This window comes from Protopterus annectens, chromosome 3.part1 (genome assembly GCF_019279795.1).
Source record: "Protopterus annectens isolate FY-2018-M chromosome 3.part1, PAN1.0, whole genome shotgun sequence".
Classification (NCBI taxonomy): domain Eukaryota; kingdom Metazoa; phylum Chordata; order Ceratodontiformes; family Protopteridae; genus Protopterus; species Protopterus annectens.
This window is the reverse complement of record NC_056732.1, coordinates 399597634-399624063: the sequence shown is the minus strand read 5'-3', so window position 1 is coordinate 399624063 and position 26430 is coordinate 399597634. Positions and strand designations below refer to the sequence as shown.

The 26430-nt window shown below is 42.7% G+C and overlaps 1 protein-coding gene across 6 annotated transcripts in view; it reads right to left on the bottom strand.

Moving 5' to 3' along the window:
- The window catches only part of UBE2E1 (ubiquitin conjugating enzyme E2 E1), a 214284-nt gene that overhangs the window by 98942 nt on the left and 88912 nt on the right, over window positions 1-26430 (bottom strand). For all 6 annotated transcript variants that reach the window (XM_044066866.1, XM_044066869.1, XM_044066870.1 and 3 more), the window contains exon 4: window positions 17274-17406. In XM_044066866.1, the coding sequence (XP_043922801.1) occupies window positions 17274-17406 (133 nt within the window). The remainder of the gene's footprint in view (window positions 1-17273; window positions 17407-26430) is intronic.

The following is a 26430-nucleotide window of genomic DNA, read 5'->3' as shown; positions in this document are numbered from 1 at the left end:
ACTCCCCACTGGCCCTTGTTTTCAATTAAGGATTTCCCAATATTATTCTAGCATGTCCAAAGGTCAGTTGTCAATCTCCTCTCCGGTCCAGCTGGTGAATCTGGGAATCTTGAGGCAATGTTATAACTGCCTCATGTACACAGACAACCCTCTCCTCCTCCCACATAACACAAATACTTGCGAGAGATGCAGCTATTTAGCCAAACTGGAGGCTGAGCTCTCTCAACTCAGGACTGGCAAGACCAGACAGGAGGAGAAGGCAACCACACACCACTAATCCAGCCTCACATAATGCTACCACTCCACTGAATCAAACACATAAACACACAAAGACATACTCGGAGGCTCTGAGTAAAAATTTACCTAAACAGCAGAGGCCTCCAAAGCAGACACCCAAACAACTGCTACCTCAAGACACCCCACAAGCAACACATAAACCACAAAAGCAGTGTGCAAAGCAGTCACAGCCCTTAAGGCCAAATACAACACCAAACATACTTGTCATAGGTGACTCCATAGTCAGACACACTGACGTCCCACTCACCAGGCTGAACAAGGAGAGGGTCACAGTAAGCTGCCTATCGGGCGCTAGAATCCGCCACATAACACAAGCACTCGGGTCACTCCACAGCAAGTACAAATATGACACAGCCATTGTCCATGCTGGTGTGAACGACCTGAGACGTACCTCCCTGGACTGCATGAAAAGAGACATAGAGGAGCTCTCTGATTATGTAGCCCAGGCAGGTATGACCCTAACCCTGAGCAGTATCCTTCCTTCACCAAGAATGATGCCACAATATAGAGACAAGATGATCAGCTTTAACAATTGGCTTAATGTCTGGTGTCATTCAAAGGGGATCCAGTGTCTGTCTGCCTGGGATGACATGCTTGACAAGCCACGCTGCTTCAAGGGACGGCTTGCACCTGTCACCCTGGGATTCGGATATTGGCCAAGGCTCTTGCCACCCCATAGTGCCTTTTTAGGCAAGGCTCAAATTCTAAACCTACCACCCTAGAAAACAAAATGGGAAGAAATTGAGGGTAATGCTGCTCAATGCCAGAAGTCTAAATCTCAAAATGCACTTTTCGAGGCCCTTCTCAGTATGGAGAACATCGATGTCTGTGCTGTAACTGAAACCTGGTTCAAGGCTCCTGAGAGCACCCGGCACTATTAGGTTTTACCTCATATCATGCGTTCGGCCCCAAAACCGGACCACTCCACAAAAGGAGGGTGTATCCATATTCATAAAGGATACTCACACCTCCAGGTTGGTGGCAACGCATGAAGCTTGGAAACCATCCAGGTGCAACTAACAATAGGCAAAACTGCTCTACAAATTGTAGCATGCTACAGGCCACCCTCTCAAACTCAGGAACCCCACACAGCCTTCCTGAAGACACTGGAGGGTATAAATGTATCTCCAAACACCATCATATTGGGTGACTTCAACTACCGAATATAGACTGGGAACATTACTCAAGCCCTAACTTTCTAGCCCAACGGTTCCTGGAGTTCATAAATTCAAATGCCATGGAACAGCTAGTCACTGTTCCCACGAGAGGAGAAAATATACTAGATCTCATTGTCACAAACATGGGGACAAAATGCTCCACACGGAAGTATATCCCTCATTGGTGAGATCTGATCATAAACTAATCTCACTGGAAATCCACATCCCGCCCCACCCCAAACAAAAGACCATAGTGAAGAACTTCTCTAAAGCAAACTTCACACTACTCAAGACTGGTGTGGTATCCTTCAAGGCCCCTGAGTCAGAGGAAACCACAACCCAAGCTCGGAAGCCCTTACAAATGCCTTCTATGAACACCTCCAGGACTGCATGGATCAGGCAATCCCAAATAAAACCAAGACTCTTTCCACAAAGGGCAAGCGTCCAGTCTGGTGGACCCCAGCCATTAACAAACTTTACAATAAGAGGAGAAAGCTATTACATGATAGAACAAAATCCATAAAAGGAAGTCACCCCTGATCATTATTAGTAAAAAATACGAGCACTCATAAAATCAACTAAGGCCAATTTTGAGAGAAAAATTGCCATGGATTCAAAGGACAATCATAAGACCTTTTTCAGCTATGTTAGGAACCTGGGTGGAAACTCACAGATATGCTCAGAATTAGTCCAAAATGATACAAAAATCACTGAACCCACAGACATTGCCAACATACTGGCAGACAGGTTCAGTGCAAACTTCACCCCTCTCCCCTAAAGGAGAGATAACTATCCCAGCCGAGTGTAGCCTCCCGGACATCTCAAATGCGCAGGTGAAAGCTGCTCTCTCTAAAGCTAAAAACACAGCATCAATGGGACGGATGGTGTCCCCGGCTGTGTGCTACGAGCTAAATGAGGAATTAAACCCGCACATAAGGCAGCTGTTTAATCTCAGCCTTACCACAGGATACGTGCCCAAGGAGTGGCGTGACGGCAACTGTGGTCCCACTCCACAAAGGTGGCCTCTCGGACCCTGGTAATTACTGCCCCATAAGCTTAACAAGTCTAGTCTGCAAAGCTATGGAGAGGATCATAATGGAGCTCATAAACAAAGATATAGGGACTTGCAGACATTGGACCCGACCCAGTTTGGCTTTGTCAAGGGAAGATCATGCCTTTTGAACTTGGTCGACTTCTTGAAATAGTCACCAAGGCCATTGACGAGGAAAGGCAGTCCATACAGCCTACCTTGACCTTGCAAGGCTTGACACAATACCCCACTCGGGTATTGTAGAAAAACTTACCAGCTTAAATGTAAACCCATATGTCACAAGATGGGTTGCAAACTGGCTTAAGGACAGAACCCACAGGGTTAGAGTTGCTGGCGCCAAGGCCAGACTCCAAGCCGGTCACAAGTGGTGTCCCACAGGGCTCGGTCCTTGGCCCCCTATTGTTTGGCATCTACTTCTCAGGAAGTACAGGCCAACATGGGAGGACTTTGGCTGACAAAGTTTGCAGACGACTGCAAACTGGGCGCCATAGTGGAAAGTGCATCGGACACGGATATCCTTCAGAAGGGACTCACGGAAACAGATAGCTGGTGCCAGAGCCATGGCCTGAAGTTAAACGCCAAAAATGTATAGTCATACCCTTCGGGAAAAACAAGGTAACCCCAAGCTACCATATAGGTGGCAATCCACTAAGCACAGAAGAGGTTATCAGGGACCTAGGGACCCAGGTTGACAGTGGCCTTTCTTTTGACACTCACATTGCTAAAGTGGTTAGAAAGACCTTCTACATTGCCCACCTGATCATGAAGGGATTCACATCCAGATCTAGTGAGGTCATTGTTCCCTGTACTCTTCACTTATCAGACCAATGATCGAGTACAATGCCCCATTCGGGATGTATCTCACCCGACATCTGCAGCAATTGGAGAGACCCCAAAGTTCCTCACCAAAAGGATAAAGGGACTCCAAAATCTGTCATATGCTGCCAGATTGAAGAAACTCCAGCTCTATTCAGTCGCATACCGTCTGCTCAGAGGTGACATGTGCCTGACATACAAGGCCATGTCCAACCCGAATTAATGGACATGCTCCACCTCAAAAATCCAAATCCACCAAAACCACTAGAGCAAGCGACTTAAACCTTAGCACGGATATAAATAGGGCGTGCTGGAGGGATAGATTTATCACTCAGAGACTCCCTATGCTGTGGAATAAAATCCCGGTCCATGTGAGGCAGAGCACCTCGCTGACTCTGTTCAAGAGAAATCTAGACCTGTGGATGGGAGATCGTAGGTTTACCCCGGGAATCATCTCTGGGTCACTGCTGGACAGAGGCACAACAAACTAATGGGCACAGTATTTTTTCATATAAGGGGTGGCGTAAGCCACAATAATTTGGGCTAGGCTTATAAATGCCTTAGGGCAGATAGCCTAGTATAAACCTATGAACCTATGAACCTATGAAATTATGGGTTAGTCCTGAGGGAAACCCTGTCCGCATGGAAGATAATGAAGGGTTCCACAGCCATAAGGGCCTGTAATTCAGACACTTCTTGCTGAAGTGATGGCTAGAAGTAAGGCCGTTTTCCAAGAGAGGAATTTTAACTCTGCTGTAGCAGCAGGCTCAAAAGGGGGGAGTGTGAGCTTCTCTAGTACAAAGAGAAGGTCCCAGGCAGGAGTGGGAGCTCTCCTTGGGGGTCTTAAATTGTTAGCTCCTCTCAGGAGCTGTTTGATCAGAGTGTGAGAGAAGAGAGGTGGCTCAGTATTGTAATGAGCGGAGATGGCAGAGGCATGAATCATAATTCATGAGAAGGATAGGCCTTTGTGGAGCAGCTCCGCTAGATATTCTAGGATTTGAGGCAAGGTGGGTACAGCTGTCTCTCTTCCTTGAGACTGGCTCCAAGAACAGTATCTTTTCCACTTATCTGAATAGGATTTCCTAGTACTAGGCCTCCTGGCCTCAAGGATAACATCCAGCACCTGTTTGCAGAGGGTTGCTGGTGATGTATTCAGGGAATAAGCCAGGCTGCCAGGTTCAGGGTTAGCAGCGGAGGATGCAAAATCTGTCCCACCTGCTGGGACAGCGGAGAGGGGGGGTCTGATGCATGTGCCAGGGTGGCACTGCTGTCAGCCTGCGCAGGACTGGGTACCAGTGCTGGCGTGGCCAGTCTGGTGCAATAAGGACTGTCCTTGTCCTGTTTGATCTTGAATAGTACGTTTGAAAGGAGGGGGAGAGGGGAAAGGCATAGATTGAGAGGTTTTCTCCCATGTAAAGGATAGGGCATCCACTTTTCATGCTTGGCTGTGGGGATTTCTGGTGCAAAATTTGCTCAGTTGATGGTTTTGGGGGGAAGCAAAGAGGTCCACCTCTGGTGTCCCCCACCTGTGTATTAGAAGTTTGAATGAGCTGGGTTCCAGTTTCCACTTGTGTGAATCCATTAGATTTCTCCTTAAGTCGTCTGCCAGTGAATTTTGTTTGCCTGGCGGGAACTGAGCTTGCAGGTGCACTTGATTGCTCAAGGCTGTTCCACAGAGCCATGGCTAACCTACAGAGTGGTAGGAATGAGTCCCCACCCCCCCGCTTGTTTACGTACCTAACTATGGTGTTGTCTTTATCAAGAGTTGTCCTGACAGGATAAGGTATTTGAAGGGCGTCAGTGCATTCTGTACAGCCAACATTTCTTTTTGATTGATATGCAGGTGAATTTGTCCTGGGCTCCATTTACTTTGAATGCATTTGCCTGCCATGTGAGCCCCCCCACGCATAGTCTGTGATGAGCCTGTTGCCAGGGTTTGGGTGGGGGGGTTGAGTGAAAGGGAGTCCCTTGTTGTTGTTGCAAGCCTCTGCCCACCAAAGGAACTCTGTCCTTAGGCAAGGAATGCTAGGAATCACTGTTTCCAGATCCTGAGAATGTTGACACCAGAGACTTTTTAAGTGCCATTGAAGTTTCCTCATATGCAGTCTTGCATATGGAATTAGCAGAATGCATTATTCCATGAACCCTAAAGCTTGCAGTATCTTTCTTGCAGATAGCTGGGTTTGGGTGGCCAGAAGTTTGAAGTATTTTGTCAAATAAAACCTGGTTTTCTGGAGTGAGGAATGCCATCTGGGAAGTTGTGTTCAAGCTTGCTCCAGGAATACAATCTTTTGGCTGAGTACCAGATGTGATTTCTTTTCATTGATGGTATACCCCAGAGAAGTTAGGAGTCTCTTTACAAATGTCAGGTGCTGAAGTAGCAATTCCTGACTGTCCGCCTGAAATCAGGCAATCATCCAAGTATGGGTAAATTTTAATATTACTCTGCCTGCAGTATGCAATGGCTAGAGCCAGGCACTTGGTGAATACTCTGGGTGCAGTAAATAAGCCAAAGGGAAGTGCAGAGAACTGATAAGTGCATAGAGCCTGCCCTGAAACGTAGATATTTCCTGCAAGATTCCCTTATGGGGATGTGCAGATAAGCTTCTTTTAAGTCTAGGGTGACTAGCCAGGAGTCCTTGGCTAGCATAGGAAGCAGCTGCTGGAGTGTAAGCATTTTGAATTTTGGTACCACCAGGAAGTTGACAGATCCAGAACAGGGCGTCAAGAGTTCTCTTTTATGGGCACCAGAACAGTCTGGAGTAGAAATCCTGTCCCCTTTGCTCGTTGGAACAGGTTGAATAGCCCTGATACTGGTTTGGAGGAAGGTCTGGCAATCCACTTGGGGTTGGCAGTGGGTTGGCAGTGGGTGGCAGTGGGTGGAAGCAGAATCTGTATCCCAGGGATACAATGTTTAAGACCCATCGGTCCTGGGTAATATACTCCCAGTTTTTTGCATGCAGGGCATGTTTTCCTCCTACAAGTACTTGGGCATAGCTGGGAAGGATGAAGAACAAGTCATTGTGAACTTTTTTCATAAGGAGGTGGCTTACCACTCCCTGTTTTTGAGGAGGGAGCACTCCATTGTTTAGATCTGTGCATACCCATAGACTGTAGTCTTTGCGGTCTGCTGCCCCTGGGTTTGGGCCGAGAAGGTCTGGGAGGGACTGGAAAGGATCAGTTTTTTGAAGGCCAATGCCTACTGAATCTAGGTGGCTGTACCTGTAGGAAATCGTTAACAGTTTCCATAGATTCAGCTTTTTCCTCCATCTTTTTAAGAACTACTACTGCTTTTGAGCCAAACAAACATTCTTGGTTTAATGGAGCATCAAGTAAAGCTTTGACATGGTCTGGCAGCATTTGTTCCTTCAGCCAAGCATGCCTTCTCAGAACAGACCCAGTATTAGCAGCCCTGCAGGATGCTTCTAAGGTATCAAAACCCCACTGCAAAGTATGTTTACCAACTTGGTTTGCAGAATGCATTAACTCTTGTAAGTCTATTTTCTGCACAATCAGGAACCAACAACATTTTTTGTTTAATTAGTTCCACAATATTCTGCTGGTACTTCAACATGTGAAACTGGCAATTTAAAACCCTGATGGCAAGAGTTGCACAGGTATATACCTTCTTACCCAATCTGTTCAGAGCCCCAGAATCCCTGTCCAAAGGGGTAGGGTTTTTGGCTGAAGTAGCCTTAATACCTTTAGGTCCATGGGAAATGTGGATCCACAGTGGGATTTTTAAAGAGAAATTTGAGAGAGTCAGGTACACTATATCTGTCAGGCTTTTCAGGGGTAAGACTGGATTCCATGAAGACATCATCTACAAAATCCAGGACAGGGGTTATAGCTACAGGCCTATGCTGAGGCAAGTCTAAAAATTCCAAGTCTTTTTGGACTGTGGGTAGTCCCGGCATTCCCAGCGGAAATGCTTTCTTAGGGTATGCAAGGTTTCACCAAAAGAAAAGTCCTCTGAGGGGAGGCAGAGGGAATGGAATCCTCATAGGTAGATAAGGGTATGTGTCCTGGTAATCACAAGGGTCAGAGTAATCGGACTCTGTATGTACAATCAGAAGGAAAATCAATTCTTTGTCTTTTAGAGGGGGAAGGCTGGTTTCCTCTAATTAAAGTAATAAGGTCTTCAGCCATTACAAGCATGTTTCTGTGGCATGGGAGCTTGAGAAAACGCTTTGGTCATCGGTTTCCTAGGTGATTTCTGGGCCTGAGAAATTTGGTAGTTTTAGCCATTAACAAAGTAGTCTGTTTAATATGAACATCGGAAGGTCTGAATACACCATCAGAAGCCGGTGCCTGCACAGCGGCGCCGGACCCATCCAAGGTAGAGACATCCGCAGGTTCCATAGTCGAAGAAGCATCTCGCGGCATATCGGACTCCGAATGGGTCTCAGAAGAGGCCTGCGAATCTGTAGAAGCAAGTAACAGGGGCTGCGAAAGCGCCTCACTGAGTACCGGCGGACTGGTGACTAGCTTAACGTAAGTGTTGTCGGCAGTTTTGGACCTATGCTGTCTCTGTCTTTATTCTTGCGTTTTTTCAGAAGATCAGTAGTCGGATGGCTTATCGAAGCCATTTCGGAATATAGAGAACGAGAGCGAAAGAACTGTGACACAAAAATAGCCCGACGACGAATAGTTCTGGGGTTGAACAAGGCACAAAACAGACAGCAAGGGACATCGTGGTCTGGGCCTGAACAGGTGACGCAGTAAGAATGAAAATCTAGGACTATACAGAGAGTGTATGGTAGTAACAGAGGTGGTGACAGTTAAACACAGGAGGTTAAATGGATTGAGGTTACAAGCAGATAAGGGCAAAAGCTTAAATGAAACAATTTCATTAAAGCCATTTTTGAAACAAAGGTAGTTGTACAGGTAGTTTTTGTTATGGTTCCCAACAACTTTTATGAGATTTTAATGTGTTTAGTCTTTTACATGCGCTCATATTTTTTTTACTACTAAAAGGACGCTTATTCATTGCATTGACTCAATCCTTTTACGAGTTCTTTGTTTTCAAGCTTCATAATATCATTAAATGTACTAAACACTGATAGTGCCTTTGACTTAAATTCTGCTGATTGACATTCTCTCCACTAAAACTATCATAGCAGACTTTAGGTATCCATACCACCTTCGACCATGGGGGGCCCTCAATCATCCTGGACTATGTGGTGGCCCCCAACAGCTGCTGCTGGCTACAGGATGAGAGAAAGGAAATGAAAACTTATACACGGATTATGTACTTTACCCTAAATAGGGTTGTGCTCTGACCCTGTTAGAATAATGCAGATAACTAAATGAGCAAGGTACTAGAGATTTGAAGGCCAGAGTAACCGATCTCTGTGCTTACCTGAGTTTTTTTTTTTTTTTTTTTTTTTTTTTTTTTAAGAGCAGATTCTTCCAATCAGGGATGGTTTTCTATTTGGGCGACTTTTATAAATACTGGCAGGATACAAGATGCTATAACTCTCAATACATTTGCTCAAATAAATCTGTGCAAATTCAACAATTACGGCAGAATAAAGGGTCAAAATCAAAAACACTTTAAATACTACATTAATTCAGTGGAAATTTAATAAAACAACATGGTTTGCATTACTGTATTTTTTTTTTTTTTTTTTTTTTTAAACAGGAAGTATGCAACTCGTGTCTCGCATTACTGTCTGCAATCTTACCAGCATTTTTTTTTTTTTTAATAAAAGACACAGGGCAAAAACAAGAGGCAAAATCAAGGATATTCTGTGAAGTCAAAGCCAGTGATGAGTATTCATTACTCCCGATCACTGCTAAACAGTCACTGATCTGGTGTGGCAGTACTATTTTTAGATTTGAGAAATGGCAGTGCCTCAATGGCAGTGCCTCAAACACGTGTGAAGATTACAGAAAAAATGTGTGTCTGAGCCAGGTATGGAAACCCAATATATTTATAGAAATTGGTTAGCAGCCCCTGTAGATATCTCCATGAAAGCATTCAAGGATAGTAAGACAGTTCTGTGTCACATCACCAAATAACAAGGAAAGAACAGTCACGGATAGACAAGGAGAAAGATTTGTTTTTTGTCTGGTCTGGCTTTTAGATCAGTGAATTGCCAAACACACATTAAGTAGAAATTAGGAATTCTGGCAGAGAGCAGATTAGCAGATTTGTCTTCACAAATTTAGAATAAATCTCTGAGATCACATATCATGAAATTTTTTCACCTCTCTCCCAGAAAATTAGGAAACATGATTAAGTGTAGTAATGATGCAGTGGACACAGTCTGTAGAGCTGCTGGTTCTGACTCAGCTATTAGATGTATATAAAAAACACACACCAGAGCCACGATCCACACTATCCAATACTTTTACTGATGCTTCAGTAAAAGTACTGGATAGTGTGGATCGTGGTTCTGATGTGTGTTTTTTTATAACATTTCTGCTTTTGGCATTAATTTGTTTTTTCATCACCTATTAGATGTTTTTTCATCACCTATTAGATGCCAAGCCTGGCTAAGGATTCATGTGCGACTACAGACAAGGAATCTTTGTTTTGGGGGCCTTCTCAAGAGATCATCAAAAAATTAGAATAAAAAAGTAAAGTCATGCAGACATTTAAGCATGTTTTTTCATCCCTCGATTCCCCCAGTACAATAGAAGCTACCCTTCCAAGGCTGTCCTTTTCATCTGGGACAAGACCAAGAATCAGCAAAGGCAAAAAAATTAGAGGACAGAGCAGGCTAAAGTGGCTCAGCCACTCTTTCAGAGCTGTTGCAACTCCCATTGCCTCTCCACCCTGAAAAAGAGAGAGATTAGATCTGTTTCACCCATTGTGGGAATGCCTCAAGTACTAGCAGATCAGATGGATCTATAAACCATGCATCTCTTGCAGCAGTTGCTGGATCAGTGGTCAATAGAACCAGTGGCAGAGCTGGAAAAACAGATTTCTACTCTTGCTTTTTATAGCCCCAAAGACTCAGCAACTTCTTAGAAGTTCCCAGATTCAAGATGTTAACACTTTAGTCAGTGCTCCTTATCTTCCCTTGGTCCTTTTTAGTCCCACTGGACCTGCAAGATGCTTGTTTATATCTATTCTCAGGGATTAAAGAAACTTCCTAAGATTCTCAGTCGGAGTCCAGCATTTTCAGTTCACATCCTTGACTTTTGAGCTGTGTACCATGCCAATGAATGCCTGGCCTTGTGGGTCGCTTCCTAAGCCTGTCCACATCTACCCTTCTTTGGGTGACTTTTACTGCAGGCCTCAATCGCAATGAGAATAAGGCAATCTCGGTATAACTTTGCAGCTTCTGTACCTTTAATATTAGAATGGAATTCTGTCACTTTTTTCAAAATAGCTTTAATTAGGAAGAAATGTTCAACTTCACTAGAGCCAACGTTATAGCAGCTCCAACTGTTACTTCCTTATGCTCTGGGTTATCAACTTGTCTAAAGACCAATTGATTACTGTACATTTTGTATATATTGCTACAATCTGGCTTACTATAAAAATTGAATACACTGCTAGAACTTGTATATACATGGTTACAATATCTTCTACAAGTCTTCCATTTAGATTTTATCTACTATGTTTCCTATTATGCTACTGTAATTTTTTGTTTTTTTACCTTTGTAACAAATCTTTGTCATTACTTTATTTTCTGCAATGTCTGAAGCTTTTCTCCCCAGGACTCCGCTGAAAACGGGCACCAGTTGTCCAGCTGGATTATCCTGGTAAACAAATGTTAAAAAAATAAAAGTATCACAACACATTGCCATTTGCCAATATCGGTGCAAAACTAATGCGGCTTTGGCTTATGATTGTGTGAGCACATGCTGGGGGGGGGGGGGGGGGGGGTGCTGCAGTGTTAAGAGCAACAAGATGGCTGTAATTTCACCATCTAGCAAACATTACTGGCACTGCCATTATGCTTGTGTATGGTGGGTGTGCTGTTACAATGTATTTAAGAGCAACTGCTATCTTTCGTGGCTTTGCAGGAAGTGGAGGGGTGTGAAAGCAACTACTCACTGTCACAGTGGCACTGAGTAGTACTGCCATTTCAGAGAGCTTTGCTCTATTGACTTATTGGCTCTGTGTGTGTGTGTGCACATACATGTGTGCGCGTGCACATGCAGTGTGTGCGCGTGCACATGCAGTGTGTGCGAGCGCATGCAGTGTGCGATGCAGCGTGTGCACATGCATGTGCACACATGCATGCATGCTGTGTGTGCATGCGCGCGCACATATGCGGCGCATGTGCGCAGGTTTTTCCCTGCACTCTTGTTTCCTCCAGCACTTCAAACTAGTGCAGTGCCTGAACTGGCATTCCATTTTTCTGACTGAAAATATCACAGATTTTGATATGCATACATACAATAATGCTAGACACAAAACTCTTCCGGGTAATAGTAAAACAAATGCAGTTAACAAGCAACTATCTTTCAAAAATAAAAGGCATAAAATACATCACAGAACAGATCTTTAGAGCTTCTAGGGGTCTTACAGTTCCTACACCCCAGATTATATAAAATGCATTTTGAAATGAACTTGTGGCCTCTGCCTTCAACTGCTGCACCCATTATGAAACCCCAGTCCAAGTCAGAGGTATGTACAGAAGTTTGCTGCAGCTTGTGTATGGGGCAGAGGATGGTGTGATCATTACTACTTTAATTTTCCTCATCAAACCTCAGAATTGTGCACAGGAGGTCATATTTGTGTTGGGGCTGAGGACAGTGTAGTAACCATTTATTTTCCTTTTCTCACAGACCTAAGAGGTGAGCCAAGAAGGTTACTATAGCATGTGTAGGGGCATTGTATACTGTCTAGGAGCAGATGCCTTTGGGAGCAGGGGGTGAGAAGTCTGGAGACATGCTTTGTAAATTTATAACGGCAGTCACTTGTGGCCCCTTGAAACTCTGCTTTTATCCCACTTTTAACATCGGGGGATGCACAGTTGCTGGTTTCTTTCTTTGGGTAGGGAGGCAGAATTACTCACAGCTAGATTTATGTATCCTCTCAAACATTTGCCTTATTAGTTTACTATTGGCCACTGGTTCTATATTGCGCTTTGGGGACTGCGTGTCTCTTCCCTGAAAGAAAAAGTGAGTGACTGAATTTTTTTTTCTTAGTCATAATTTTTGATCAAGCCACCACAGAATCAAAAGAATGTGAAAATGCTCTAAAAAAGCACCTCAGAGCATCTATAACCCTATGACGTCTAGCCACAGAACCCCAGCTTAGTTAACTTATTTCTTAAGTGTGTTGAAAGGATGGGGAAAAAAGTAAACGAACAGCAACAATGAATTTTTTGTAACAATTACTGTAAATGCTGTAATTCAATTAAAAGTTTTTATACAACACACAAAATTTAAATAAACTTCAGACCATTGAGAAGGCCATGGCATCTTGAGAAAAGCTGAAAAGTAAAGCAAAATGTGAGAAAAGGTAGAAAAAAGTAATTTGCATTGTGTGGGGAGCAAATAATGGGTAGAAAACAGGTAGCAGCACTGGAGGATGTGGGCGGGGGGGGGGGGGGGGGAGTGAAACACCAAGTAATGGGAGGGAGGCTGCCACGGAGCCCCTTGCCTAGGAATCATTTCACCTTACAACAACCCTATGTACAGGGTCATCACTGCAACTAAATGCTAGTCACGGTCAATGTTCCTCTGTGAAATAGGTCGACAGTGTGATACACAGGCCGGACAAATTCTAAGAGCACTGTTGGTACAGTATGTGCATACTATTCCTACAACTCTGCTGCATAAACTAAAAGGTTGCTTAGAAGAGGTGGCTGTGACAGACTGAAAGTGGCTGGGATCCCCAAAATACCAACAGTGGCCCCAACTGCAGCTTATTACACTGTTATATTCTCAGCTGAAACTGCTGAAGAGAACCGCTTACAGATGACAATACATTCTGCAGTCTCTCAATACCTTTGCTGTTTGGACAAAAATAAATAAACAACACTATACAAGAGGAACATCTACAAAAGCCACATTCAAAATCATTAGCAAAGGAATGAAAATCATATATAAAAATTGAAGTCCACCAATAGTGTCTATGACAGTGAATATAACAGACTCGTAAACCACCCTGACCACATGTAAGTCTGCATCAGAAGCTCTGGCATGCTATAATGAAGGCATGGGTATCTTCACTTCTAAGATGTAGAGCTTTGTATCGCACTGTAGTTCAGTACTCTCACAGTTATGGTGGAAGAGATAATTAAACCTTCATGAGGTCTTGTCTGACTGGATGGGTGGTGGTTATTCTGAGGGTTTCTACCTAGGCTGACTGGTCCTTTTTTGAAGGTCTACCTTTCTGTGACATGCAGCAACAGGATGGCAACAGATCACGTAAAACATATCTAAGCAGGGTGAGTAATCACTTACAAGGCCAGCTCCATAGTCCCTCCAGAGGTTAATTTTCCTCCTCTTTCATCATCTTCAAGAGTTTCCTGAAGGTGGTGTGCTTAGATTTTCGTTCAGGACTACAGATCATAAATCGGCAAAAATTAGAGAGACTGACTCATCCTCTTAGGTTAGGATAATACAGCCTGCATGACAGTAGCCTCACTAAAACCCAAACAAGCTCTGAAATGCAACAGGCTCCATTTCTGGTGATCCTTGTTTGGATCAGGAGAACTAGGATCATCTTAAAAGGGCTGTGATCAAACTCTCAAGACTCAAATGTGGGCTACAGTTGGAATTAATGGAAAGTTGGCCAGAGGCTGCAGCTGGACTATCAAAAAGACTAATTAAGAAGACATGCAACCCATAGTGGATCAATAATGGAAAAGGCCACACTAGTGAAACCTGCCACAAAATGTAGAACATGCTACAGCTAGACCAAAGAAAGATCAATAGGCTTAAAAAATCCTATGTAGAAATAATCTGTGCCAGACACAGGAGGACAATGAAGATGAATCACCGAAACAAGTGAAATTAACTCTGCTAGATGATGTCAACCTGGTTGGGAAGGGGTGGGCGCAGTGGGAGGCAACAAGCCTCGACAAAGCCCTAGTGTGCAAAACAGCTGAAAAATTCAAAGTTCCAAACAGTCCATTGGGGAAAGACATGAAGAGGGAAGAACTGCCAGCGTCTCCCAGATGCAACACAGCTGAAGTGCAACTACATAGTGCTGGAAGGGAATACCTGGGTTTGTCAGTTACCAACACTGCAAAGCTAGTAAAGGTGAAAAAGATATTTAGGGAATGTCCTGATCTCAGCAAACGGAATGCTTAAGAATACCATCACTTTGATCCTTCCAGGATGCAAGATCGCTTACTCTACAAGTGGCAGAACTACAATGAAGTACTAATGGGCTAGGTGAATAGAGGTGGCAGTGGGGAAAGGCCTGCAAAGCACTGGAGTAGGCCTTGACAACAAATGTCTATCTAGAAGAGGATCTACCTGAATTTCTGCATTTCAATACTGCTGTTGTGTTTGAACTGCTTGATTTTTCTAGGGCTGAATTAACAGCATGAAAATACAGAGGAGTTCCTGGTGTCTTGAGTCCACATCAGTATCTTTATTCCACATCAGCATCTTTATTCTATCGGGTCCGGATCTTAACCAAGTAGTGGTCAAAGTATCTTAAAGAACCTTCTATTACAGTTGCTCATTTTGCTGCACTTTCAGTAGGGCAAGGTCTCTTACTCATGATGCAGAGAAAAATGCACAATGTTCCATCAGAAGCAGCAATCTGTGGCTATAACACGCTGAAAGAAACTTCTTTGTTGAAATCCAACTATTTTTAAGTTACTTCAATCTTCGGGCAAGAGAGAGAGTGATAAAACACTGATAGCACCAACATAATCCAGAGTGTCATATATCTCACGCAGTTGTACTTAGAATATTCAGACTGTTTTACTTCCAGGAAATTCTCTGAAGGGTTTATACTCTGATTCTTTAACAATGCTGTCAACTTCACAGACAAGTATGCTAAATAAATAAATAAATATAATTAAAATAAAATAACTGTTAAACCAACAGGAGAACTGGCTAGAATCTGGAATTCTCTAACTATACTCTAAGAGCTGAACAAAGCACGCTTACAAAACTGCTGCTACTTCAACTAAAGGTGATCATGCAGTGTTTGGTAATCCGAATGCTCAAGTGGACCATGATGAGGGGGTCATATGACAGACAGCTCCAAGCTGAAAAATGGCCGATTTGAAAGCTGCTGTACAAGGTTTTATGGCAGTAACTGAAAAGGGCAGCTTAACTAGCTCATGTAGCTGAAATGGACAAGGAACCTCCTCTACAGAATACAACTCCAAGGCACTTTTCTTTCTTGTTCTTTCTGGCTCTGGATATGTTAAAGCTTCCAGAATTTATGTAGAGTGATTAAGATGCTGGTCTAACAATATTATGTTAGCAGCTAACAATCTGCAAAGTTGGTTATGCAATGCATTTGGGTCAAAACATGGCTTTGCAGTGGTGGATAGGTATTACATAATATTCAGATGTGCCATTATTGTGTAATTTTGTATTTGGTATGAACAAGCATATCTGTGAATAAACGGTTCAACATGGCTGTTGCCATAGTGTGAATCTACACTTACCACAGGGGGGAAAAATGCGAGTGCAGAATGGCCTCATCACATCAGTCTTGTGAGGAACTTGCCACTACCCTCAAACAGTACAGCTGCAAACAGTACAGCTGCAAACAGTACAGCTGCAAACAGTACAGCTGCAAACAGTACAGCTGCAAACAGTACAGCTGCAAACAGTACAGCTGCAAACAGTACAGCTGCAAAGAGACAGAAATACTGCCACTGCTTACAACACAGCAAATCAGGAAGCAGACAGTTGATAAGAAACCAAAATGCCAACTAGGCTTTCCTAGACTTGGGGAAAGCATATGGACAAGGCCACAGGAAAAGTGCTTTGGGCTATCCTGAGATGGTTTGAACTGACAGAAACATCAGTAGAATTGGTACAGACTGTATACAAGGACTGAATAGCAAGGATAAACAGTGTGCAGACTTTCAGAGGGGTTCCAGTAGAATTTGGTATCCATCAAGGTTCAGCTCTGAAGCTGCTGCTGTTCACATTTGTGATGGAGTACACTGACAAACAAGCTGAAAGGGACAAAACAAAGTTGCTGTATACAGATGATATGGCATTACAAGCAGACTATGAACAAGAACTTCAGTTCTGCATTCCTCTATCATTTGCTAAAAGCACATAAGATGAAACCAAGTATAGATAAGACCGTTGTAATGGCAGCAAATGAAGAAAATCAGAAGTTGATAATTGAGACAAAAGGAAAACTTGTGGAACAGGTTAACAGCTTCAAGCATTTGGGAGGGGTAGTTAAGGAGGTCAAAGCTGGGGCAGCGTCAGAGGTAGTGTGAGACAGACAAATGCCAAAGAAGCCAAAAAATAAGGTGTGCAACCAGTACCCACTATGGTACAGAAACATGGTCAGTGAAGGCACAGCTGCTGAGGAAGCTACAGGTAATGGAGATAAAGTGCTCGAGATGGGTGACAGATGCACACTGTGGGACCTTTGAAGAAATAGGGACATCAGAGCAGAAGCTCAAGTAGCACTAAATGCAGAGAAGGTCAAAGAGAACAGATTACAGTGGTTTAGATACAGTACAGAAAGCAGAAGACAATCTGGTGAACATTATGTGGGAAACACAGGAATAAGGCAGGTGGAAAAGGGGTCCCCAGCAAATGGATGGATTGATAAATGAATTATCTTCAACAGTCAGGAGTCATTATCAAAAAAAGGTAGGAACGTGGCACTGAAAGAGATGGCAGCAGTTGACATGACCATGTAGAAAATGGGAGAAAAAGGAGGGTGACATTTGGCAATTCTTCATCAAGCCTTATACTTTCCCTGTGGGTTTCTAAGTTCAAATTTACCTATCTAGGTTGTGTACAGGCTACATACAGTCAAATACAAGAATGATGAAAATAGACTAAAGATTACATTAACTTTTGAACCATCATACCTTTGGTGGCTTGAAGGGATACTCCGCCGTAAATGTGATATCCAAGAAAAAGACTCCACCTTCATACACAGAGCCAGGTGGCCCCAAAATTGTTGACCTCCACTCATATATATTGTCTCCTTTGGGTCCAGCACTATAAAAAATATATACATATATATATATATATATAAAGAAATATATAACATAACACAGAATTTCGCCAAACATGTGAAAATACCAAATCATAACTTCAGTAGTCCTAATTAGCAAGATTTTGGTACTGAACCCCATTACAACCATCCCTCTCTTTCTAAATTCAAGTATGTACAACCTACTTAGCATCTACAACCTACTTTTCCAATACCTCCTTCAAAATCAACTTCTTATTTCCACTTGGTATGGTTTTCAACCCACAGAGCACATCCGCATATCTATCCTTTCGACAACCTGCACACATCCTCTTGTCAAACCTCACTAATCCAATACACCAGCTCCTTGATGCTTATTTACACATCTAATAAACTTGTCACCATCTCCAACAAATAATGCTAAAAGCATTCTCCTCCATAGAGACCTGGCTCACCAACACCAACCTATTATTAAACCATAATAAAATGAAGTAGTTCTATTCACTCCAAAACACAGTCAAACTAATACCCAATTTAAATCTTCTCTCTAAACACAGAAACTGAAGTAGTCTCCCATACAAGATTGTCATCTGATATCATTCCTAGCAAACGCAAATTCTATCTTCACACTTGCAATATCAAAAAAAAAAAAAAGCACCAAAACAAAGGATGTTTTACAGAACACTTCCTAAATACAGCTACTAGAGCCTCTCTTGCTGGCAAGCTACTCTTACCCTCTCTGCTTTGTGGATTCCTAATTCTCACTAGCTTACAGACTTCCCTAAAAGCTAAAATTGAAATATAGCATAAAAAAACTGCTAAATTTATAACACCTCCCACCTCAAATACCATTATTTACCACTAAAAAAACTTTATAAAATCACCTATGTACAACTACTTAATACATAAAAAGTATACATAAGCCATCAGCCATCTGCCCTAAAATCCCTTCTGCATAGCTACCACCCAAACAGATTTCTCCAGTCTGGATGACAAATCTCCACTCTATACATAAAATAAAGAAAAGTGCACATTAAAGCCTCTAACTCCTGCTCCACAACAAAATTTGGAGATCCCTAACTTTAGCCATCAGAACGAACCTTTCAAACTTAAAAAGTACAGCTGTGTACACTTATCATAAATGTAGATGTTAGAGTGTATTCACTGTTGCAGTCATTACATTTGGGTAATCTGCTGGCAGGTTGTCCTCAGTCGGCCTGAATAACAAAGTCTTGGGTCCTGCGTCGGTTGCTGTCTCCTCTTCCATGACGTCAGGGGTATAAAACATGCAGCCGACGCCATTTGAGTTGTTTTTTCTTGCCCCAGATTTCAGGTGCCCCCCAAATGGGGAGCAAAAATATATACAAATAAACTGTAAATATATAAATGCACCTTAGAAACACACTTTACCTTCAACTAAAAGCAAATACACCACAAAGGCTTTTGAGTATAGTGAAATAAAGAAAAGGTATAGAATGGGGGATGGCGGGTGGGTAACCCAGACTGCAAATGTGAATACACGAACATCTACATTTATGATAAGTGTACACAACTGTACTATGTTCTTTGCGTTTCACTGTTGCAGTCATTACATTTGGGTAGAATCCCAAAGCTATGGATGGGAGGATGAAAGTAAACAGCATTAGGAGCAGCTATAATGCCGTGCAGGACTGCAGTGGCAAAGCCTGTCCTGGAATTAGAAAAGAGAGGTAAATGATAATGCTTTGTGAACGTATGAAGAGAGCTCTAAGTAGCAGCTTCTAGAATGTCTTTTGTTGGGACCCCTCTGAGAAAAGCTGCTGAAGTAGAGGCAGCCCTGGTAGAATGGGATCTGAGCCCCTTGGGCATGGGTTTACCATGGTGCAAACAGAATCGAATGCAGTGGCTTATCCATTTAGAAAGTGTCTGCTTTGATATAGCCTTCCCCTCTGATACTGCAGCAAATGCTACCAGTAGTTGCTCAGACTTTCTTAGAGATTTTGTCTTGTTTAAGTAGAATCTTAGTTGTCTGTGTACATCCAATGAATGCAGAATCTGCTCCCCCTTCTTCTGCGGATTTGGGAAAAAAGTTGGCAGGTGAATGATCTGGTTAAGAGCCACACTGGATACCACCTTAGGCATAAAAGAAGGATTGGTCCTGAGGCCACCCTATCCGGGTTAAATATAATGAAAGGCTCCACTGCCATGAGCGCCTGTAGTTCTGAAACCCTTCTTGCTGAAGTGACTGCCAAAAGAAAAGCAGTCTTCCAAGATTCCACAGTAGCTGCTGGTTCAAAAGGAGGCAGGGTGAGTTTTCCAGCACAAAATTGAGGTCCCATGCAGGAGTTGGTGTTCTCCTGGGAGGCCTTAAATTTTTGGCCCCTCTGAGATATTAAGCAGTGGATGAGAAAAAAGAGGGGAGGCTCTGTGTTGTAATGAGCTGTGACGGCACAGGCATGGATTTTTATTGAAGAAAAAGATAGGCCCTTGTCAAGCATCTCAGTTAAGCATTGTAAAATCTGAGGAATATTGGGCTTTGCTGTCTATTCCTTGGGCTTGGTTCCAAGCACAGAATCTCTTCCATTTATCAGAATAAGATTTTCTAATACTAGGCCTTCTGGCTTCCAAAATGACATCCAATCACAGGTTTACTAAGAGATGTGGTTTGAATAATTAGTTGATTAGACATGCTGCTGCAAGACTCAGAGTTTGCAGCGGAGTGTGCACAATTTGATAGTTCTGCTGAGACAGTAGATGAGGTGTTTGAGGCAAGTACCATGGAGGAAAGTGCGACATATTCCTTAGAAGCGGGTACCAGTGCTGGTGAGGCCAGTCCGGAGAAATTAGGATCATTTTTGTTTTTTCCTGTCTGACTTTTAGTAAAACCTTGGAGAGTAGAGGGCAGAGGGGGAAGGCATAGACTGATAGTTTTTTCCAGCTGAAGGATAGAGCATCTGCTTTCCATGCTTTTTTGTGATGCGTTCTTGTGCAGAATTTGTCCAACTGATAGATCTATTTGCCTCTCCCCAAAACTATGTCTGGGCTCCCCCATTTCTGTATTAACATGCTGAAGATTTGTGGATCCAATTTCCATTCATGCGGGTCCATAAGATTTCTGCTTAGGTCGTCTGCCAGAGTATTTTGCTTTCCTGGCAGGAACTGAGCTTGAAGATGGATTTGGTAAGTCAAGGCTGTGTTCCACAAGGCCATGGCTAGTCTGCAAAGGGAGTAGGAATGTGTACCACATAACTGTGGTGTTGTCCGTCTATCAGTAGTTGTCCTGGATGAAGTAAGTCCTTGATCAGTAGTTGTCCTGGATGAAGTAAGTCCTTGAAGGCTGTCAGAGCATTCTGAACAGCTAACATTTCTTTCTGGTTGATATGCAGATGCATTTGGTTTGGGCTCCATTTGCCCCGAATGCATCCCTCTCTGCCAGGTGGGCTCCCCCAAGCATAGTCTGATGCGTCTGTAGTTAGGGTTTGGGTGGCGGGGGGTAGAGTGAATGACAGTCCCCTGTTTTAGTGACATGTCTCTGCCCACCAAAGAAACTCCTGTTGTAGGCAGGGGAATGAGAGGAATCATTGTTTCCAGGCTGCGACAGTGTTGACTCCATAAACTTTTTAGGTACCACTGAAGTTCTCATACGCAGTCTCGCATATGGAATTAGTAGAATGCAGGATGACATGAACCCCAAAGCCTGCAGAATTTGTCTTGCAGATAACTGGGTTTTGTTGCCATTTGTTTGAAATATGTTGTCAATTGCATTTGTTGTCTGGCGTGAGGTAAGCCATTTGGGCAGTTGTATTCAAGCTTGCAACCAGGAATGTAATTATTTGAGAGAGTACCAGTTGCGATTTCTTTTCGTTTATGGTGTACTCTAGGCATGCTAGAAGCCTTTTTATAAAATGCCAGATGTTGAAGTAGAGTGTCCTTGTCTTCTGCTTGAATGGGACAATCGTCCAGATAAGGATAAATTTGAATGTTTCTTTGTCTGCGGAATGCAATTACTGGTGCCAGGCACTTTGCAAAGACCCTGGGCACAGTAGATAAGCCAAAGGGCAGTGCAGAGAATTGGTAATGCAAAAAACTGCTTTGAGGCGGAGGTATCTTCTGCATGTTTCCCTTACTGGGATATGCAGGTATGCCAAGTCTAGAGTTACTAACCAAGCATTCTTGCCTAGCATAGGCAGTAGCTGTTTTAAAGTCAGCATTTTGAATTTTGGAATGTTCAGGAACATGTTCAGAATCGATAAGTCCAGTATTGGACGCCATGAACCGTCTTTTCTGGGTACCAGGAAAAGTCTTGAATAAAATCCTTGTCCTTTTTCCTTTTCTGGTGCCGGTTGAATAGCCCCCATATCCATGAGGGACATGACGTTTCTGGGCCTCTGCCCATTGGTTTTGTGGCAGATCCGGCCATCCGTTTGGAATTGGCAAAGTATGGAAATGAAATCTGTACCCCTGGGATACTATGTTTAATACCCACTTGTCCTGGATAATTAACTGCCAATTATGAGCATGAAGTGCTAGTTTTCCCCCCAAGGGGGCTGCCAAAAGATAAGTGCTTGGAGATGGTAGAGGAAAGTCATTGAGACTGCTTACTGTAGGGTTGTGCTTTGTTTCCTCCAGATGTGGAGGTGGAGGCACCCCATTGCTTTGACCTGTAAGAACCCTGTGATTGATATCTGGAGCCTTTTGAGCACCTGGGATTGACCTGAGTGGCTCTGTTGGACACAGGAAAGGACCAATTTTGAGTAGGCCAGTGCCTACTGAACCTGGGTGGCTGCACTTGCAAGAAATCCTTTACAGTTTGCATAGATTTAGCTTGGTCTTCCATTTTCGTTAAAACCTCTTCTGCCTTATTACCAAACAGAGTATCATACTGCAAAGGGGCATCCAACAATTTAGCTTTAACATGCTCAGGCAGATTTTGCTCCTTGAGCCAGGCATGCCTTCTAATCTCAGATCCAGTAACGGTGGCCCTACAAGAGGCCTCCAAGGAATCAAAACCACACTGCAAAGTCTGCTTTCCAACCTGTTCTGCTGAATGCAAATTTTTCACAGAATCAGAAATAATCATTTTCTGTTTCAGTAAGCCCATAACATGCTGTTGAAATTTAAGCATATGAAACTGGCAGTTTATAAAGCCCTGATTGCCAAGATTGCGGATGTATAAACCTTCTTACCCCATCTATCCAGCGCCCCTGGAATCTCCATCAGAAGGGGTAGGATTTTTGGCTGTAGAAGCCTTCACACCCTTGGAACCCTGAGAAGTCTCAGGATCAGCAGCAGGATTTTTGAAAAGAAATTTGTGGGAGTCAGGAACCCTGTAATATCTGTCTGGCTTACTAGGAGCCGGAGGCAGAGAATCAGGAGCCATGCTTGATTCCGAGAACACATCAACAAAGTCTAACACAGGAGGTATTGCCAAAGGCCTATGCTGAGGAAGAAGGAAATCCCTAAGCCTCTTTTTGGATTCAGAGAAGTCCTAACTCTCCCAGTAAAAATGTTCCCTTAAAGTATGCAAAGTCTTTCCAAAAGAGTAATCCTCAGGAGGAGATGCAGATGGGATGGATTCCTCTGCATCAGAATCCTCATAGGGTTGAATAGAAAATTCCTGATCAGAAGAGGAATCAGAAGAAACGGAAACCTGATCTGAAGATTCATAATCAGTGCCTTGCCTAGGCTTCTTAGCAGGGGGGGGGGTTGGGAACCCCTGATCAAGGTAATTAAATCCTCAGCCATTTTGATAATCTGTTTTTTACACATAGGGGCCTGAGCACGTGGCTCACGCGTCGGTTTTTTAGACATAGAAGTTGTTTTTGACCTTGTTTTTGTTGCTGGCGTCGGAGGCCTGAAAACACCCTCAGAAGCCGGTGCCTGCTCAGCGGCTCCGAGCCCATCCAAGGGAGAGACATCCGCGGGTTCAATACTTTGTGAATCTCGTGGCACACCAGACTCCGAATGTAGTAGCGGGTATCAGGGGCTGCGAAAGCGCCTCACTGAGTACTGGCAACGAAAAAAAGTTTCCCCAATGGGGTACTTAGTTTTAGTTTGAAGACTTCGGTTCTGAAAAATTTCAGGAGTCTGCTGCCTGGCACTTGCGAACTTCTTCTGCTTTGGGCACCATGCGACAAGAAAGACTGATTAAAAATGGCGTTGGCTGCATATTTTATACCCCTGATGACCTGACGTAATGGAAGAGGAGACAGCAACCGACACAGGACCCAAGACTGTTATTCAGGCCGACTGAGGGCAACCTGCCATGTAATGACTGCAACAGTGAAACACGAAGATCAATCACTTTTTTTTTTTTTTTTTTTTAAACTCAACTCCTGACTTTGCTCTGCTCCTCCTCCACCCAAGGCTGAACCCCCCCCCCCCCCAACAGTACCTTTCCCCTTTCCTCATATTCCCTTCTCCTCTCCATTTCTACTATATTTTCATTGGTCTCTCTTATGACAACTTTCTCCATATCAGACTTCACAAAGCTGAACCACGTTTTGATCTTTCTTACATGTGTGTAATGCCTCCTCAGTAGTTGTACCACATTCTGATACCAAATTTTACTTTACTGCACATCAGGTTTATGCATGGACAGAAAGGCCTCCCCATAACATCTCCTATCCATTTCCATTATTTCAGACTCACTATTCATATAGAAAGATACTGTAGAATATTGAATGTAACATGTGTTTACATGATAGGAGTTATTGTAGTACATACTGTATAATAATTTTGTAATGTACAACGCTTGTAGCATGTTTTTGTGATGTAAACTGGAGCTTCTCTCCCCGGGAGTCTGCTGACAAATGGTACTCTTGTGGGCCCAGTCAAATATTCCTGGTTAAAAAACACACACACTTCAACACATCCACAACAGAAAAGACTCATTCACGTCATAAGTTCCATGGACATGATACATAACATTGCGTGAGCTATGCTTAAGTCGGCACCATGCTAAACAAATTCACAAATGTAAAATTTCCAAGTAATTATCACATCTTTAAATCCTGAGGATGTATGAACCATTAATGTTCACAGCATTTGTGCTTTTTAACTTGACATTTCATAACATTCTTTGGAATCAATTAAACAAAAATCACTAAACGTCTTCCTTGCAGTGATAAAAGTGCATGCACACAGTCTCATACAATAATATTAGAATGCACAAACCCACAATTATAAACAGTCACAACTTTTCATATTTCGGAAACTGTACAACCTAAACAGAGCATTATTAGTTCAATTAGACAAACTTTCATATGACAGCAGCAGTGTTACAGAAATACAAAAAAAAAAAAATTATGCTAACTTCTATAAACATTGCATAAACATTTAGATGTATAAATTACACAGCAAAATCAACAATTTTTATCACCTAAGGCTTTACCTTATACCACAGAATAGTACAAGTCATTTAGCTGTGGAAATAATCAAAATACTGCATATCTGCATAATAACTAGAAAACCATCTGGCAGTATTGCCAAATATAGAGTACTATACAGGGATAGGTGTACTCCCATCTTGTTCCTGCATTCATTCAGGGTATAAGATTCCTGCCACGTAAAAGGCAGAATCGCTTCTATTGTAAATGTTTCCCCCCCCTGTAGTAGTGGTACCCTAAAATCTTAAACACTAAAAATCAGTTGAATTGCTGAACCCACTCCACTAATCAATGCTTCCCCTGCTTAACTCGCTCCTTGCGTAACTTTCTACTTTCACGCCATAATCTGTCTCCTGGCTCCAGTTCCTCTTCGATAGGATCTTTTACATACAGGCCATACAGGCATCAGTGCATTTACACAACTCCTTGAAACTTTAAATGGTTCTAAACTGTCGTACAATAGATATCTGCTCAAGAAAAAAGCTAAATAACCCAATGTGTACTTTGCTATCTTTACAATGTCGTATTTTAAATGTCATATTTGAATCTTTTAGATTTTTTTCCTGACCGCTATCTTTCGACAAATATTCAGTTCAAATGTTTACTACTTGTGCACAGTTCTAATATACTGATAGATCGGATGTACACTCTGTACAGGGTACATGTGCTTACATGATGTAAGAATCCCATTTCTCATTGGAGTTCCAAGACTACAAATATTAAAAGTGACACGTACCCAACTGATGTCTCCCAAATATTGATATGAAGTACCAGATGCCTCCACATTGGCTGTGAAACGATCACTTTTCAAAATAATATGCAGCTGAATTTAAAAAACGCATTTCACCCTTCAAATCCTTTTACACAGGTAAATTCAGAGGGTTAAGCAGTACTATCAATTTGATCTTCACTTCAATCCAATTCATTTAGCCAAAATCATTATGACTTGCAACCATACCTCTCAACCTGGAATCATCAAAAATCTGGACAAAGGCCCATGAAAAATAGGTACAAATCTGTATGCTGACTAACATAACATTTGCTTACATAATTATGTAAACCCACACACAAATGGAATTGTGGGATACCAACTTTCAAATGCAAACTGAAGAACAGGCAACCAAAATATGGGCCCAGCCCCAGACCCTGTAGTAAATGGCAACCATTTTTTAAATGTGCAGCAATGATGTTCACTGGGAAGGGGGAAGATTATGAACCTTAGGATTTTGTTTTTGGCGACTTGCAGTATGGGTGTTTTGTGGTAAAAGTAGGGCATTTAATGGTAGGCAATATTCTAATCTTATAGTTTGCTACGACCTCCAAAAGTCAGTCATTCTCTATGGCCTACTGATCAGTGGTGTAGCTAGAGTTTGTGCTGCCTGGGGCTGTTGAGTTTGCCACCCTTCCTCCCTCACAAAATCATGGTCGAATGGGGCCACCCCATACACAGCCCTCCCCCCTGCAGCCATTCCAATGTCTCGTTACTTGGCTATTTCACCCCATTTACCATAAACACTAATATGTATACTACTTCTACAATGATTTGGATTTAATTTAAAACTTATTTTACATTTTATAGCACAAACACTGATAGACATCTGCTAAACAAAGCAATACAGTCTCACAATGAAAATAGACTTGGCATTAAAACTTCTCTGCCCTTGAAAATTCACATTCATTGAA